At 35.8% G+C, this 17,930-nt stretch overlaps 1 protein-coding gene across 2 annotated transcripts; it reads left to right on the top strand.

Annotated features, from left to right (window-relative positions):
- Positions 1-1,722: 1,722 nt before the first annotated feature.
- On the top strand, positions 1,723-16,673 carry LOC114466842 (uncharacterized). 2 transcript variants are annotated; one of them, XM_028452649.1, is made up of 9 exons: positions 1,723-1,862; positions 2,526-2,622; positions 4,711-4,885; positions 7,707-7,852; positions 9,721-9,897; positions 12,044-12,155; positions 12,227-12,313; positions 13,465-13,612; positions 14,379-16,673. In XM_028452649.1, exons 1-8 carry the CDS (start codon positions 1,849-1,851, stop codon positions 13,485-13,487), a joined length of 831 nt encoding a protein of 276 aa, XP_028308450.1. In that variant the 5' UTR covers positions 1,723-1,848; the 3' UTR covers positions 13,488-13,612; positions 14,379-16,673. The 2 variants fall into 2 exon arrangements, with proteins under 2 accessions (XP_028308450.1, XP_028308451.1); XM_028452650.1 differs by lacking the exons at positions 1,723-1,862; positions 2,526-2,622 and adding an exon at positions 2,638-3,053.
- Positions 16,674-17,930: the final 1,257 nt, after the last annotated feature.

Raw genomic sequence — 17,930 nt, forward strand, 5'->3', positions numbered from 1 at the left:
TCATATTTAGCACATTTTCCTTCATTTAACACAACATTTAACCACATATATAAAGGTAAAAAAAAGCATGAGATGTTTCTCATTGTTTAAATGATTAAGAGATTTTAATAAGGTTTATATGAGCTTTTTCAAGGACAGATTTCTATAATGTATAAATCAAAATAAAGGGGATTGACTTCAGTCATTTTAAAAGTATTTATTATAAAGAGAGAAATTAAAATGTAAACCTCATGGACAATAGAAAGTTGTTTATCTACTATATTGTATTTTGCTGTTACAAAGTAGATTCAAGAAAACGTCAAGTACTTTGAGTATCGCGAGGTGGCCTTTTAGTGTCCTCTTTTTTTGGAAATCAAAATATTGTCACCCAGCCCAGTTAATGTAGGTTATTTTCTGAATTGTCATAATTGCATAATGTTACAAATTAAAAAAATGTTTAAAAAAATTCCCACAAACTCAATAAACTCACCATAGAGATAACAAAGCCAAATATGTCACCACACCCACAAACTGAAGGCGTTACAGGAATAGATACTATATATATATTATAAGACTGATGTGTAAACAAGGACAGGCTCCCAGTGCCCTTTAGACTGGGTGGACTGGTTGGGTGGTGAACTCTCTGTTGCTAGGAGAAACTATTGTTGTGTTATCTGAGTGTTTGGAGGCCCAATGTTGTCAAACAATAAGCTTGGAAATACGTCTTTTGACGACCCAATATAAAAGTGTGGTGGTGTAAAAAAAATCAGCTCAATTACCTAGAACAAATGTTTAGAATTCTAAGAACGTTAAAGCTAATATATTTAGGTTAATACTAAATTACAAATCCCTAAAGTTGTGGCCGATGCAAATACACCTCAACGTACTCAACCCCATTTGTATAAATAATATGCTTAGTTCTGTCATGAAATACTAATAATTTTATAAACATATAAATATGATCAATGTTATTATATAAATTATATATTATACAAATGTTGAATCTAATTCTAAATGCTAAATCTAAATATTAAATCTAAATTGTAAATGTTTAATATATAAATATAAATGTTAAATGTAAATCTGGAAATCTCCGTGGATAGCGCTCGTTCGCTTCTACATCTTGTACTTCTGGTGAATTTGCATATTAGCTAGCTTAGTTTCACCAGTGACATTTAGATTTAACATTTACCATTTAGGTTTAGATTCAGATTTAACATATAAATTTAGATTTTAGATTTAACATTTAAGATTCAAATTTAACATTCAGATTCAGTTTTAACATTTAGATATAATGTAAAGATTTATATTTAACATATCAATTTAGGTTTAACATTTAAGGCTTAAATTTAACATTTAGATTTTACTTAACATTTACAAGAAAAGCAAATATCACCAATTTCCTTAATAGTGCCGTAAATCTGGTCAAAATTAACATAAGAAAATTCATATAATTTTTTTGAATGTATTGTTTATTTTAGCATGCTCAACTTTACAATTGGTGCCTCACAGGAAGGATCATAAGGAATATTGACAATTTAAGATTGTTAAAACTAAACATTTCACATCATAGGGCATTCTAGATGATTCATATAGTGTTTACAAGTGGAAGTGGGAAAACTGGTGCATAATAATGATTAAAATAAATGTTCCTCCTGTAAGAAATACGAGAAAAGCTTGCGGCCGTGTTGTGTTGTGTCCACCAGGGGGCAGCAGCGCCCTTACATAGACTGTGTTTGGTGAGTAGAGGAAGACTTGGTTGTTTCCTGTTTGTTTCAGGCTGAACTTTTACTGCTGCTCAGAAGCAGAGAATCAACACACACGGAGTCAACATGTAGACTGAGCTGCTGTTGTCCTGTCTATAGGAATATGGACGAGATAAGGTCAGCGGACACATTTGTACCGTTTAAAGAAGGGATTTATTTATTAGTAATAACAACATAAGAGCCCCTTTTTAGCCTCGTTTACACCTGCTCAGGTGTCCCAGCCTCAGTCATATCAGCCAGGGGTGTGGTCATTTACTTGTTTCAATTACGTCTTCAAGTATCCATGTTAATTTACAACTTAATTACAATGACATTGATCAGCATTTTTCACAATGACATTTAAAATTACAATTAAAGAGCCTTTAATTTAAAAAAGTAACCTTCCTCTTGTCTTAGCTTTCTGTTAGCATCTCTTATGGTATCAGTATATCCTGATATCTCTCTGTTAGCTTCACCTTACCAAATATTCTCTGTCAGAGATCCCTTGTACTACGAAGCTGGATATAGGAGTGTGAACCTTGAGTCGTTTAACAAGCAGACAGCAATGATTGATCAAATTTACAATCTAGTCTTTCTTTTATTGCTTCACATAGACGTACATTTCGCACATCAGTGCAAGGAGCCAATAAAACATGACTTATAAACCACCTTGGTTTAAATATTTCTCAATCTCTGACATCTATTTTCTTTGTGTAGTTTTGTGTGTGTTTTTCTGTACTTGAAGCTAAAAGCTAACTCTTCGTGGAGTAACTGAATCTGTGTGATTTCCTCTTATTTCAGTCCTTTGCTGGGAGGCCAATCACAGCCAGGCTCTGATTCTCTGTCTCCAAATCTGAGACCAAGACACCAGCAGCTGATCCCCACACCATGTGGTCCGGTGAGACCTGCTAGCACTGCTTTAATGGCTAAACCAAAGCTAAACCAACAACAGCAGGGATATTTTATTGAATGCCCTGCATTATATATACTAAAATAGGTGGGGCATGGGGATGCGCTCTCCAGTGATTGGCTCAGGCGTGCACATGGCTACGGTGTGCAGTGTTTGGCTAGTTAGGACCAGTGTTTCAATGTTCTAACAGATGACATCATCACTGTAGAGCTAGGACTGATGTCGCTGTGGAGCTAGGACTGATGACATCATCAAGCTAGGACTGATGACATCATCAAGCTAGGACTGATGACATCATCAAGCTAGGACTGATAACATCATTACTGAGTTTGTTGACTCAGGAGGTGGGGGTGGGGCGTCCAAACAAATCTGATGTCGCACACCGTTGAACCAAGCAGCAGCCATGTTGAAACTCTCAGGTCAGTCTGATCCTACAGCCAACCGTTAGTGAGTAAATTAATTTTATTATTTTTTGTTTCAAAATGATCAACAGACATTGTAAAACTACAAAAAATGAAATGACCTGAAAACAATCAAATGCATCACATCATAGCCGACCAATCAGATTAAACGTAATGCACCAATGCCAAAACAGCATTTGAATACTGGTTATTTCAGCACAAGAACTTCTTTTTATTTTTAATTGAATTAATTGGTGTTATTTAAAAAAGTTATTGTACATTTTGACAAACCTTTTATTTTATACAGATGCCTTTGTAGAAAATAAATTAAGTTCCAATTGTGCATGATTTAATCTCTTTTTAAGTTTGTACATTAGATGTTTACTGTATGGAAGAGAACCGTGGCAAGATTTATTACTAAAAATAAATGTGGGAGTGAAAATATCTAGTAACTTTAACTTTGAGTACTATTGAGCTACTTTTTACCTGTTCTTGAGTATTTGGTAACACATTACTTGAAGTTTTATACACAAGGCTGACATCATGCTGTCATTAGCATGAATAAGGTGTCATGAAGGCTGTTATTAAGTGTCGTTCGTTAAATGATGACACCTTTGGAACTATTTTGGCATTTTTTTGGGTTGGGGTTAGGGTAGCGAACAACACATTACTTCTACTTGAGTAGGATATATCAGAGAGGTATTCCAGAAAGGAGGTTCAACAAACTCTGAGTCTATCCATAAACTCTGGGTCAACATACCCAGATGGGAAACTCTGCTTATCCGATTCTATTACAGCTGGTATGAGGTGGGTCAATCAACCCTGAGTATGTTAACCTTGGGTTACTTTACGAGCACGAGCATGATAAAAAGCCATCATAAATGCAGCAAAGATAACACAAACTACTATGGCAACCACCCGGAAGAGAGCGATTTATTCTCCCTGATGGGTGAAATAATCAGGTGTTTGGGGAATATGAGCCTATTCTAAAGGTGCATTCTCACAGAACGCCACTTCAACGACTATAGTCGCCTAAATCGCCCGTGATTAGTCGCGTTTTTTTGTCACTCTATCACTTCATTGCACCAGTGACATGGCGACCGGGGAATAATATGCGTGTGAGGAGCAGCTACACCGAGAGGGCTGCTGCACAGAGAGGGCTGATCACTTCTTCTACACTCGTACGTTTTGTTTACAGCACTTTTCATAGACAGCTCCACTTGTACTTCTACGTTTTAAATGCTCAACTTACGGAGTTATTAAATTATGAGTTCACTCAAAATGTAATTGTAATTTAAAAGGTGTATTCAAGGAGTATTCCACTTTCATTTGGCCACAGTAAGTTGGGGAATTGTACAGCCCTCCCACTGCAGCAGCTATAGGGACCTCCCAGTCACGTAGCCGAGTGTCAACGACTGAGCAGAACGTCATGTTGTCGCACTGTTTATCATTTGAAAAAGCTAATTACAAGAGGAAGATGAAGGACTTTTGGTTTTAGAATACCCCTCAGTGCTCTAGTTACACCTCTAGTGAAGGGGTACGGGATTGTGAAACGTTTGGGAACCACTGCTCTATATAAATGCATTCCCTTTCTTATCTGCTTTGATTACATTTCTGTCATGTTGCTCTTCTCCAGCAGACATTGTGAACATTTCCTCCTCTCTTTCTGCCACAGATGAAGCCGTGGTCAGAGCTGTCGTGTCTGGTGAAGCTCTACTTCTGCTTCACCATCACGTCTCTGCTGTTCCTGCTGGGCCTGACCGTGTTCAGCATCTACAAACAGCACCGAGGCACGGCCGTGTCTGACGAGGACAACTTCACCGTTTCTCTCGTCCAGCTCATCGGACTCTGTAAGTGGGAGAAAAAAATCCCACAGTGAGGAAGCTCCATGGTAGAAAGCAGAAGTTTGATCACATGATGGAGAACAAAAAAACAGTTTCAAAATTATTTACTTCCCATTATTTCCTGAATGTTCTCTTTTTCTAATTTAATTTAGTGATTTATTAGTGAATATTTCTGTAAAAACAACCTCTATTAATCAGAAGTACTTTATTTTTCCCAGGCTTGAGAAATATTACAAATGAAAAGAATAAACACTAAATAAAGAAAGAAAAATAAAACGTACATAATTAAGTTAAATAAGTGCACAAATCACAGTAGAACAAATGGAATAAGATTTTAAAAAAACAATAATGCAAATATTCAAATGTACAAATATAATACAGATGTATACAAGAATCACAAAGTTGTCAGATTAAATAACTTGTGCTCCTCCCCTTTGTTTTATATTTAAATTTAATCTGAAATTTTCAGGAAAAATTTATATTTCCCATTATTCCCATAACATCTTGATTCCTGCTTCAAATGTCATTAAAGGACATTTAATTATTAACTATTTCCATAAAGACAACCTCTATTATTTACATGTTTGGAATTACATATAAATCAAAGGTCTGTGTTAAATATTACAGAAAAAACTTGACTATATAATAAGCTGTAGTTCCTATAGTGTCCGCTAGGGGTTGCACTGTTATAGACTTGGCTTATGGAGAAATCGTAGTAGTCAACAATGAAATGTAGTAGTCACTTTGAAAATATAAAATCTTTCTATCTTAAAGATGAACAAGAAAATCAACATATTTATCCTTTTTCCATACACTATAATTTACATACTTTTGGGGAATTTTCATATTGTAATAAATATGTTTAGCAAAAATATGTGTGATGTTCGGCCTGGGGGTGATGCAGATGTTTTTTTTTTTTGTAGTTATGTAATAATGTTTCTTGTGTTGTGCACGGTACGGAAAAGGATTAAGGCCACTCAAAAAAAAAAAATAGAATAAACATTATTTATATAATTAATCATCATCTGTTGAGGTGGAGTTAGGCAGAAGTTTTCTGAGCGGCTGGAGAAGGAAACAAGTGAGAATGACTGACCAAAGTTAAGACCAAAAAGAAAAAATATAGACAAAAAAAAAAGATTAAGACTAAAAAAAATAATAAATTGCAGATTTATTGAAGTGTTCTCCAATTGTTAAAAAAAATCTTCCACTACTGGATATGTTTTTTTTAGGGTTTTTTCTTCAGTGGCTTTGTTTTGTTTTTCCCAGTGGCCCTAATCCTCTTCCATAGCACTGAGAACAGAACAGAAACAAAAAAAAAAACACTAAGGCTTGAAGGACTTATTGGCTTTGGCAGTTAGCCACTGTGGTTGTACCAAATGAAAAACACTAAGTGGGAATGTGAGAACTTATTATTTACAGGTCATTGTGCCATGATTTTTATGTCTGGCACAGCTGGGATCAAATTGAGATGTTTGTGGCCCCTGGAGTTCGACACCCCCTGTTTTGCAAATTGCTCGACTCCCTTCAGTGCCACACGATAAGATCCATGAATATAAGCTATGATACACTAGGGCTGAACGATACTGGAAAATAATCTGATTGTGATTTTTTTTTTTTTCCTTTTTCTTATTGGTTTGGCTTATGTATCTTTACAAGTCTTGTGACCAGATTATGTGACTTGTCAAATCTCATTTTATCATATCGCGATTCAAAAGCAATTGCAATTAATCATTCAGGCTGATGATACGCTAATCTAAAAATGACTTAAAGGTCCTATATCATGCTATATTAAGACCTTCCAAAATCAACTACAGCCACATATGGGTAATATTTTACATTTTGCAAAATAAAATACTAATGTACTAAGAAATGACTTAATTTCTTTCAACCCGAAAGTTGAGACGCAGTTTCTCTAAGTGCTGTCTCTCCCCATGTGAGTGCCTCCCATTTCATGACGTACCCTGCAGCATGAGCAACAGCCACACCCACCAAACTTTGTAAACACTTCCAGAGAATGTATTTCATATATAAAGACAAAGAAGTGAGTATGGCTAACATTTAGCTAGAGGTTTATTTTACTTACGGCTGTGGTCTCTCCATCAGTGGGTTTTATTGTGGGAATCGCTCCAGTTTGAAGACGTAATTTACTGGACAATCCACTTTGGAACTGGCCAAGGTTCACCAAGCAGTCACCTGTAAAGTGACGGTCACAGACTAACAGATGCTGGATGGTGTGTCGCGTGTTCCCAGAGATAAATTCTGACCACTTCTGGCGAGTAGACTCTTCTTTAGGAAGTTTGAACAAATTCCGAGGACTTTCGCAGTCGAACACGCTTTTTTGGTTACCAGACATTATCGTTTGGTACAAAAACACAGTCTGTTTTTCTCCCTGTGCAGACTGAATAAGAAAGGACAATGACCATCTAAACAGATGTTCTACAGCTGCTCACATGCCTCTAGCACCACAGAGAATGGGCGCGTATGTTCACCTTGAAGGCGCGGCACCAGCAGCAGGCACTTCCTGGAGGGGACGGTTCAGAATTCTAGTGACGTCACTAGAATTTGAACCGCTTGTTTTTCAGAAGAGGCAGAGAAGCAGCTCAGAGAGCAGGATTATTGAGGATTTCTCAGAGATGAAGGAAGGAATCCCAATAATACTTTGGGGGTGTTTTTGATCAGGAATTTTTAACATTTTAACAAGGTTAAAAGCTCAAAAAAGTTGATTTGCATGATATTGGACCTTTAAACAGAAGTAAACATTATAAGCAGCTTCCATGTTTTAGTCATCAGTGCTGTGGTGGGGGGGGTCTTCTTGTGTGCCTCACAGTGTTCTGCCTGTACTACATCAGCCGCGGTGTGCTGCAGGAGAACCGTCAGGAGCTGGTGGTGTTCGGGCTCACAGTGATGGTGGTCATGATTCGATCCCTCGTCAACTTTATCGTGTTGAGCTCGAAGAGTAAGAAGGACCTGCTGGTGAGTTATTGTCATTATTTAACACACACACACGAACACTTACTGTAAGGAAAATAGCTTTAAAGGTACATGGAGCAGTGACTAGTAGAGGATGGATACCCGACAGAAGCCCGACAGGACGGGTCGGATTCAGACAGATATTTAGAACTGGTGGTCAGGGTCAGTCACATAGTGTCCTTGTGTGCAGCGTTCTTTTTATTCCGGCAGCAGCAGCTGTAGCAGTGCGAGCAGCGTCAGCGCTGCAGGACCATGGATCAGAGGAGGACAGCTTTGAAACCACAATCATTTTTCTGCACAAGAACATGGATTATCCTTAGCTTTGATACATTTTAAGTCTTTTACTGCTGATGGATGATGAAGCGTTCAAACTCAAACATTTCTCCCTATTGTCTTGAACTGACTGTGTGATGCATTTTGTTCTGCTATTCTGGGCCTGAATTTCCTGCGTAGTTCTGCAGACGTGACATCAAATGACTCCTATGCATGTTATCGACGACTTGGAGTGGAGTTCACTCTGCAGGAAATAAATGATAAATAGACTTGATTTATATAATCAGCTCATTCACACACCAATGGGACTGAGCTGCCATGCAAGCGCTGCTCAATCACTTGGAGCAACTTAGGGTTCAGTGTCTTGGACACTTCAACACATCAAGTATTCTGAGTCTGAAAAACATAGACAGGCAGGGGCGTTGGACTGGGGGGTAAAGGGTACCCAGGGCCCAAGGCAGCGGGGGACCCTCAGGTCTGTTTTATATACAGTGGGGCAAAAAAGTATTTTCATAATTTTCATCATAGGTACACTTCAACTGTGAGAGACAGAATGTGAAAAAAAAATCCAGGAATTCACATTGTAGGAATTTTAAAGAATTTATTTTAAATTATATACTATATACAGTATGTACAAAAATGCATTTTAAACATTTTTGATTATTTATATTATACTCTTGTTTGAACACTGCGTATGCACACACATATCAGTAGCTCTGCAATTGGTTTAAAAGTGTGGAGAAAATGTAAGAAGCCATATGATTATCTGAAAGCGAACACACCTGATTGGCTGATGAGTCTGTCAATCAGTTTTATCAGCCAATGGTGATGTTTGTTGACCTGTGATGTCACGGCAGTCTCACCACACAGATTTCTCTCACAAATACACAGAGGTTTCACAGCACAGAAGCAGTTTGTAAATGCACATTCAGCAATTTGCATTATCCGTGGATTTACATTACAAGTGTGCCTCAAAATAATATTTGTGAAGTAGAGTGTGTGCATTTCAGAATTTATATTACAAGTTTGCATAAAATATATATTTGCGAAACAGATCGTGTACATTTGTGAATCTGAAATACAACTGTGAAACAAAGCATGTGCATTTGTGAAAAACCCTGCAGGAGTTCATTCATTATGATACTGTTCTGATTCCATAGAAATAAGATATAAAATATACCTTTGAGCCAAAAAAAGCTAGATACCAAATAATAGTTTATATAACTTAATCCAAGTTGAGCTATGCTCAGATCCCATAACTTAGGATCTGAGCATAGCCAAATGGATATTATATCACAATGCAGAGTTTCTTCTTCTACACCAGAGAAAGGGGTAGAATTTACGGTGGTGTCTTCAACACTTTTTTGACCCCTTTTTTTTTCATTGGAATATCAGTATAATTCATTAAAGTCTCCATGTAACTTGCGTTACTAAGATTTTAACAAGTAATATATTATTGATTTTTGTTACTTAAAACAGGAATATACTGTATTACTGTAACTCGTTACTTTTGTAAACACTGCTGATGGTTAAACTGGATGATGTTAATGTGACTAAAGCTTTAAGCTGAGCTTGTGTTTTTTTTATCTTTATTGTAGGCGCGCTTTCTTTGCACCATGTGTCTGGGCATCGTGCACATCCTGTGCACCGCGCTGCTCATACGGAGGCCCAATATGATGGCATTCCGTGTGGGCGGGGCCCTAGAGAGCCTGCAGGAGCAGTACTTCCTGCTCAACCTGTGCTTCTCCATGGTGACCTTTGACCTGCAGGCACAGGTGCGCTACACACAAACACATAAATAGTTCCAGCTCTGAACATTAGAGCAAGGAGAGAAAACAAAGTCTAAAGTTAGTTCTAGGGTTGTCCCGATCTGATATTGATATCGGTCCGATATCAGCCAGAAAACGAGTATCGAATTATATCGGACTGCATCTAAAATCTCTGATATAAGCGCTCCAATAAGTTTTTGTTGTTTTTGTCCCCGCCCTCAATTGTTCCCACCATATACTGACAGTAAAAAAGAACTGAAGTAAACTTGAATTGTTGACTATTGTTCTCTGTTTGAGTAACATCACTTGATCAAGCCTTTTCTAACATTCCACACTAAAAAATAAGTAATAAAAGTATGTATGATTTGTGCTGATATTGTATCGGATTGATATCGGTATCAGCCAATACGCAAGGCTGCAATATCGATAAAGTATCTGAAGTGAAAAAATTGTATTGGGACGTCACTAGTTAGTTCCATTGTGCACGTGAGACTGTAGCTGTCACATGTAGAAGAACTAATGAACATGAAATAATGGAATAATAAACCAGAGTTTCCCAACCTTTTTTGGGGTTGTGACCCCATTTTGATACCACATATTTCTGGCGACCCAAGTGACATTTTTTATTTTATTTTTTCAACATTCGTTTTTTATCATCTAACCCATTATTTTGGGGTTACTGTGTTAGAAAATACAGAGTAGACAAGAAGCGCCTCCTCAGATATTTTTATACTGCATTTAGTTTGAACTAGATTTATATTTGAGAAAGTCTAAGTATATAATACAGTTGTTTGATATTGTGTGTGTAATGTGTTAATTTTCATGGCCAATTTAGTGAGGGGGTATGTGTTGATTTTCAGCTTCCAATATCACATAGGAAACTGAAATTTGGCATAGTAATACAGCTCCACCTACTCTCTCAGAATATACTAAATGATCTGCTATACATTCATCAAAAAATAGAAAATGGTTATATGTTTTTATGTTCCTAGTGAAGAACTAATAAACAATAAATGATTATAAGACACAGAGCCAAGCTACAATGACCTTATGTAAATGATTTTCAGTATTTGCGAGTGGTGAAATAACCCAAAGTTGGGGTCCAAAATAAACAGGAAGAAGTCTCATTAAGAAAAAATGTTTTATATCCAAAGAAAGATTAATCTTTATACTATAAATCTAAAAAGATCAGATTTTTTCTTACCTTCCCACATGTAGTTATGGGCCAATGAAAATAGTGAACAAAAAAAATTATTTTTTCGGATTCCTATAGACTGTCACCCAAGAACAAATGCATGTATGTGACTAATCATTATTAATGTGAACTGTCTATGTACATAGCTCTAAGCTGATCAACTTACAGGGAGCTGACTTGTATACTAAGTAGTTTACTGAAGGCCCAAACATGTTCCAGACCCAAACCCACCCCACAATGTACCTTAATGACACTCACATGGGTTAAAAGCCCTTGTGTTTGGTCTACATTAATCACCTTTGGTCTACATTAATAATGTTTGGTCTATATTAATAATATAGGTCTACATTAATAACATTTGGTCTACATTAATAGTGTTTGGTCTATATTAATAATATAGGTCTACATTTATAACGTTTGGTCTATACTAATAATTTAGGTCTATATTAATAATTTAGCTCTATATTAATAATGTTTGGTCTACATTAATAATGTTTGGTTTACATTTGGTCTACATTAATAACGTTTGGTCTACATTCACAATGTTTGGTCTACAGCAAAAATGTTTGGTCTACAGTAAAAACGTTTGGTCTACATTAACAATGTTTGGTCTACAGCAAAAATGTTTGGTCTACATTAACAATGTTTGGTCTACATTAATAATGTTTGGTCTACATTAACAATGTTTGGTCTACAGCAAAAATGTTTGGTCTACATTAACAATGTTTGGTCTACATTAACAATGTTTGGTCTACAGTAAAAACGTTTGGTCTACATTAATAATATTTGGTCTACATTAATAATATTTGGTCTACATTAATCACGTTTGGTCTACATTAATCACGTTTGGTCTACATTAACAATGTTTGGTCTACATTAACAACGTTTGGTTTACATTAATAACGTTTGGTCTGTATTAATAACGTTTGGTCTACATTTACAATGTTATATCTACAGCTGTGTCTGAGCATCCTCATCACCACCAGTGATGAAGCCATGTCTGCCACCAGCACCATCCTCCTGGTCTGTGCTGTGGGCGTGTCTTTGCGCTGCAGTTGGAGCTGTAGCAGTGAGTGCTTCTCAACACACACACACACGCACACTCCTACTCTTTCCCAACATCTGTTATTTTCTTAACAGGTTTTAAAAGATGCCAAAGTCTTAGTCTGGGTCTTCATGGTTCTGAATCTTCCTCAGCTCGCCTTCTTCATCTACCTGATGTACACGGTAAGAGATCAGAGGGTTAGATGACATATGAGTACCTAAAAGTGTTTGAATGATGAGATAGTAAAGTCTTTAATTTAGCTTCTGTGGATCATGGCCAAAAGTGTTGGTCCTCTTCTAGATTAGATACTGTATTCCAGGGGTTCTCTACTGGTCTCACCCTGGGACCCACATTTTTTCCACGATCATTAAATCGAAATCCCACTTTTTTTTTTTTTTTTTAGAATTCAACCAACCAAATTTAGTTTTTCAATAAAAACTGTTGAAAACACACATCTACATTGTTTTTTAAAAGCCTATATATTTTCCTGTGCAACATGCATTTCACAGCATGTCTGTCAAAATAACTATTTCAGAATAAAAGACAAGCCCAACATGAGAGACATTAAGTATTTTATTTATTTTTGACCAACTGTCCCTGATCCACTTTTGGGTCCCGACCTACCAAAAACAATAAAAAGTGCAACAGGAAACATTTAACAGTTTTAAAATGAATAAGAATATTAAAAGCTGCAGTAAAAACATGAAATAAACAATAATATGATTACAAATCTGCCTCTCAGTCATACGTGGTAAAGGAAAAGAAAAGAAAAGCCTTTAACTTGGATTTAAAAATGTTCTATGTGATGCTGACCAGTTATACTGCAGTTTGTTCCACTTCTTTGCAGCATAACAACTAAAATGTTATGTTGTGAACTCTGAGCTCCACTATCTGACCTGTGTCCATAGATCTGCGAGACCTGTTGGGTTCAGACCTGACTAACATTACTCTGGTTCCTAAATCTGAAAATCTGCTTTCAGGGAATCATAATAACTGCTTTAATTTGTCGGAGAGGAACATTACATTATACACACTAAAGTAACAACAGTTTAGTTTCACATTTACAGTAGATGCAGTATTTATTGTCATACGACAGATGTTCAAAATAATGAAATGGCGCAAATTGATATATTTACCAATTCATATCTTAGTGTTGGAAGGAGGTGGTTTTTAAACTTGGTGTTTGTCAATAACAATTGCTATGTTTACAGCAGCTGTCTATAAAGAAATAAAGGCTAGAGCTGAAAGTGTATGTTTTGTGTGTATTCTCTAAAAACAAGATCAAGTCCTGATAGTGTGTGTGTGTGCGTGCGTGTGTGTGGTCTCTCTGCAGGTAATAGAGAAGTGGTTCCATGACAACATTTTCATTCTGGAAGCAGCCGCTGTCACTGGAGCTCTGATTTCTCTCCTCATCAAAGTGGTTCTGATCTGGAGTCTCATCAGACTGGTCCAGAGCTTCGGACAAGGCCTCAGAGAGAGGAGTGAGTGTGTCTGTGTGTTTGTGTGTGCGCGCGTGCGTCCGTTTTAAAAAAACAAACCCAGTGTTTCCCTAATTTTTAGGACATCCTCAGGTCTCAGAGAGAGGAGTGTGTGTGTGTGAGTGAGTGAGTCCATTTTAAAAAATGGACACACTTTTTAAAATGTGTCCATTTTAAAAAAACAAACCCAGTGTTTCCCTAATTCTTAGGACATCCTCAGGTCTCAGAGAGAGGGAAACCCCTGTCATTTATCAGACCAAACGCCGTCAAATGACAGCCTCAGGCAACATGACTTTTATTTTGAAAAAAACAGAAATACACATTTCATCAATATGTGCTGCTTCGGATTCGAGAGTAAGTTGAAAGCTGTTATATTCAATTTTTAAAAAAAGTTAAGATATATAAACCTTTCATTTAACTATGTATTGATTAATCAAACAATAAGTTAATATGTCTTAACTTTTAAAAGATGAAATAAAAGAACAGCTTTTCGAGTCACGTCATCATGTGTACTTCCGGTCCCTTCAAAATAAAACACCATGTTGTGTTTTACATGCTGAGGCCATTGAGTCTGACGACTTTTATTTTGAAGCCTGGCGATGTGTCATTTGACGGCGTTTGGTTTGACAAGTGACTTTGTTTCATTTGACGCAGGTTTTGCTGAGTCATGACAAGGGTTAAATGAAATTATAATTTTGTAATGAGCTCAGTAATCATCTGGAGAACATCCATCTACACAAACGCTGATGTGACGTTCTTGTTTTTCTAGTGTTTGCATCAAACAAGTGAAGAAGAACGAGCTGCACATTTGGAGCTGAGCATCATTCCAACATTTCGTTCTGTGACTGAGGTTTATTTTTCTCTACAGACGATGTTTTTAGCCTTAACTGCTGTTTAATGCACTGATTGTTATTGTGTCTTATTTGTGCTGTAGACTCTGGGCCTGTACTATGAATCTGGATTTCCTCTTATCTCTAAACGATTTATTTCGTGTGTGCTGGTTATATTCTTACCAGGTTAAATCACCGTGATAACCTACGTTGAACGGTTAACCTGGTCTGGATTAAGCACTCTTTGTATCCGTGAACCAATTAATTATATTTTTAATTAATTATTTTGTATAATCTCACAATTTTATGCATTCCTTCCTGCTTTTATTGTGGAAACATTGTGGCTTTTGGCCTGATTCTAATTCTCATATTTTTAGGAATAATTGGCTTATGTGATCACGTATGCAGTCTTGCTAAAATAACCTGACTTAAGTTAACATGTTGATATCCCGCTTCATAGTACAGCTGCTGGGTTTGAGAATGTTTGGTTCAGTGAAGCCTGCTAACAGAGAGTTATCCGGATATATTTATCCAGCTTTGTAGTACAGGCCCTTAGAGTCAGTGTCCAACCCTTAAACAAATAATGTTAGCATTATAGCATGTTAACTTCATTTGCTTTAGAAGGCAAAGCTAATGTATGCATTTATGGAGCACATTCACCTGTTGGTCCGATCTGCTGCCATTCATCAATGAACCAACAGAGCTACCATTACCAAGGCTGACATCATGGTGTGTTCAAGGTCATCATATATATATATATATATATATATAAGATGCTATTGTTTCAGTCAAATGTCAAATTAAAAAAAAACCTGTGTGGACAAATGCCAATGATCTCAAAACGAGAGCACCAAATATCCTCAGATATTCACAATTATCTGGATCAATGAGGATCCTGATACTACTTAATCAATCAATCAACCAGTCACACTTTCAAGGCTTGGAAGAAGTACCTATCAGCCATAAACAATAATACAGTAGATTCAAATGTATGGGCACTCTTATTTCTATGAAGAATTATGACGAAATGTGCAAAAAATAATTGAGGAACCAACCTGATCTTCAAATTTCATGAAGATGAACCAATTATAAAGCAAGCAATATTTTAAAATTTTGGCAATGATGAGAGATGAATATTTTTCAAACTGATCCAGAATCAGTATTGATCTGGATCCCTTCCAAACCGTCACGTAATCTTCCATGACATAAGGTTTTTCTTTGGTTAAAATCGTTGTCAAAAATAGATGATTAAACACTGGTGGAAATGTTACGACGTTGGTAATGAATATGTTTTATTATTATGAAAAAAACTCAGTGGGTGAGGAGCGAACAGCGAACAGTGGAGATGTGCCAAATATATTTAATTTATTTTCAAATAAAACCTTGATTTAACTTCGAACCTAAAAACACCAACAAAGGTCTGAGTAAATAGAAAACATTGAACCGTCCTTGTCCTTCACCCTGAACTGTTTGTTTAAATCAGGCTGATGCACGTGAAACACATGTGAAACACACGTGACGTGAAACCTCAGCGTTAAAGTATTTATCATTAAACGGAGCTACTGACAAGGGCTGTGCATTGCCATGAATCTGATGATACAATACCATTTGCAATAAACAATACAATATATCCTGATACTAAACAATAAGATATACGTTGCAATTCACTGCGATATCATTAATTACAAATTTCACCTTTAGAAGTACAAAATGGTATGAAATACAATTTGTTTTTTTTATTTTTTTTTAACTTGTGAGAACAAGTAAATGATAAGTGACTGTAATCCAAGTGCAAATATCAAAAACAAGTGGTATGTTTATCAAACAGACATGATTGACATGTTTCCAACACTCCTGAGATCAACACTTTTTGTTTTAGAAGCTGATCTTATTGTTACATAAATCAAAATACATCAACATTCCACGTGTGTTTCTATGCTATGATGCTAACAACATGACCTGATCTATTCTTAGTATTTTTAAATTGTATTAACGCCACTCTGAGCACTTTGTAACCACATGGCCTTCATCACTGGATTTCTGCTTGATTTGCATATTTTTTCTAATGTGTTTTACTTTGAAAGAGTGAAATAGTGTCTATAATAATTCAGTCTTTAATCTGAGTTATATTTGACTGAATTGTGACTTATTTACAGTTAGAAGATTTTTAATGGTTTTCTGATTTTTGGGTGTTTTTCCAAACAATAGTGGAATAAAACATTTTATTCACATGAGATTTGTTTCAGTCTGTCTCACATTGCTTCTCTGTTGTTCTGATAAATCTATGTACTATACACTTTAGTTTGTTACTGAATTAAAAACAGTATTGCTCTTCATTCATTACCTCTGAATTGGGGTGTTTGTCATTTCTTTTTTATCATTTATCATGCCTTACTGCATTTTCATCTCAGTATAAGTATGCCCATCTTACTTAGACTAGTTTTTAGGGTTTTTTGATGGCCTTATCTAAAAAAAAATCAAACTTTTTTTTTGCATTACTATAGCCTTACCTCTGATTTGGGGTGTTTGTAATTTTTTTTTCAAAATGTTCAATTGTCATTTTTCATGCCTTACTGCATTTTCATCCCATTATAAGTATGCACATAATTTTAACACTAGTGGAAAAAAATGAGAAACACCATTTCTTTGTCATTTTTTTCTAATTTTCCATGCCATATTTCATTTTCATCCCAGTATAAGTATGCACATCATATTTGGACTTGTTTTTAGGGTCTTGTGATAGCCTTATCTCAGGTTTTTTTTTTTTCTTCCAGTTTCTTAAATTTTTATGACTTACTATATGATTTGGGGTGTTTCTGATTTTTTTTCCACTTTTTCCCATTTTTCATGCTTCACTTCATCCCATTATAAGTATTCTCATCATATTAACACTACCTTTTATGGTCTTATGATAGACTTATCTCATAAATTTTTTTTTTTTTTTTTTTTTTTTTTTTAGAGTTTTTCATTTTTTATGCCTTACTATAACCTTACCTCTGATTTGGGGTGTTTGTCATTTTTTTTCCCAAAAATTTCAACTTTTATCTAATTTTTCATGCTTCACTTCATTTTCATCCCAATATAAGTATTCTCATCATATTAACACTAGTTTTTAGGGTTTTGTGATAGCCTTATTTCAATAAAAAAAAAAAAAAACTAAAATTTTTCAATTTTTTTTATGCCTTACTATGGGCAAGTGACTGGTATTTTTTGCCAACATTCAAATCTACTTGGCAGGTAAAATTAGGTTAATTTAAAATAAATTAACACGGTAATGTGTGTATTTTATTTTTAACTTTTATGTGGATATCAATTTAATTTACATCTTGTATAGTATATATATATATATATATATATACACACTTGCACATTGCCTATAACGCTATATAGAGAGAAATGCTGCACGATGCACATATTTGCTCTCTGCAGAGAATGGTTATGTAGGAGGGAGATTAACAATACAAACCAACATAAAGGTTCAGCCATCAGCT

The sequence above is a fragment of the Gouania willdenowi genome, chromosome 7 (assembly GCF_900634775.1).
Source record: "Gouania willdenowi chromosome 7, fGouWil2.1, whole genome shotgun sequence".
Classification (NCBI taxonomy): domain Eukaryota; kingdom Metazoa; phylum Chordata; class Actinopteri; order Blenniiformes; family Gobiesocidae; genus Gouania; species Gouania willdenowi.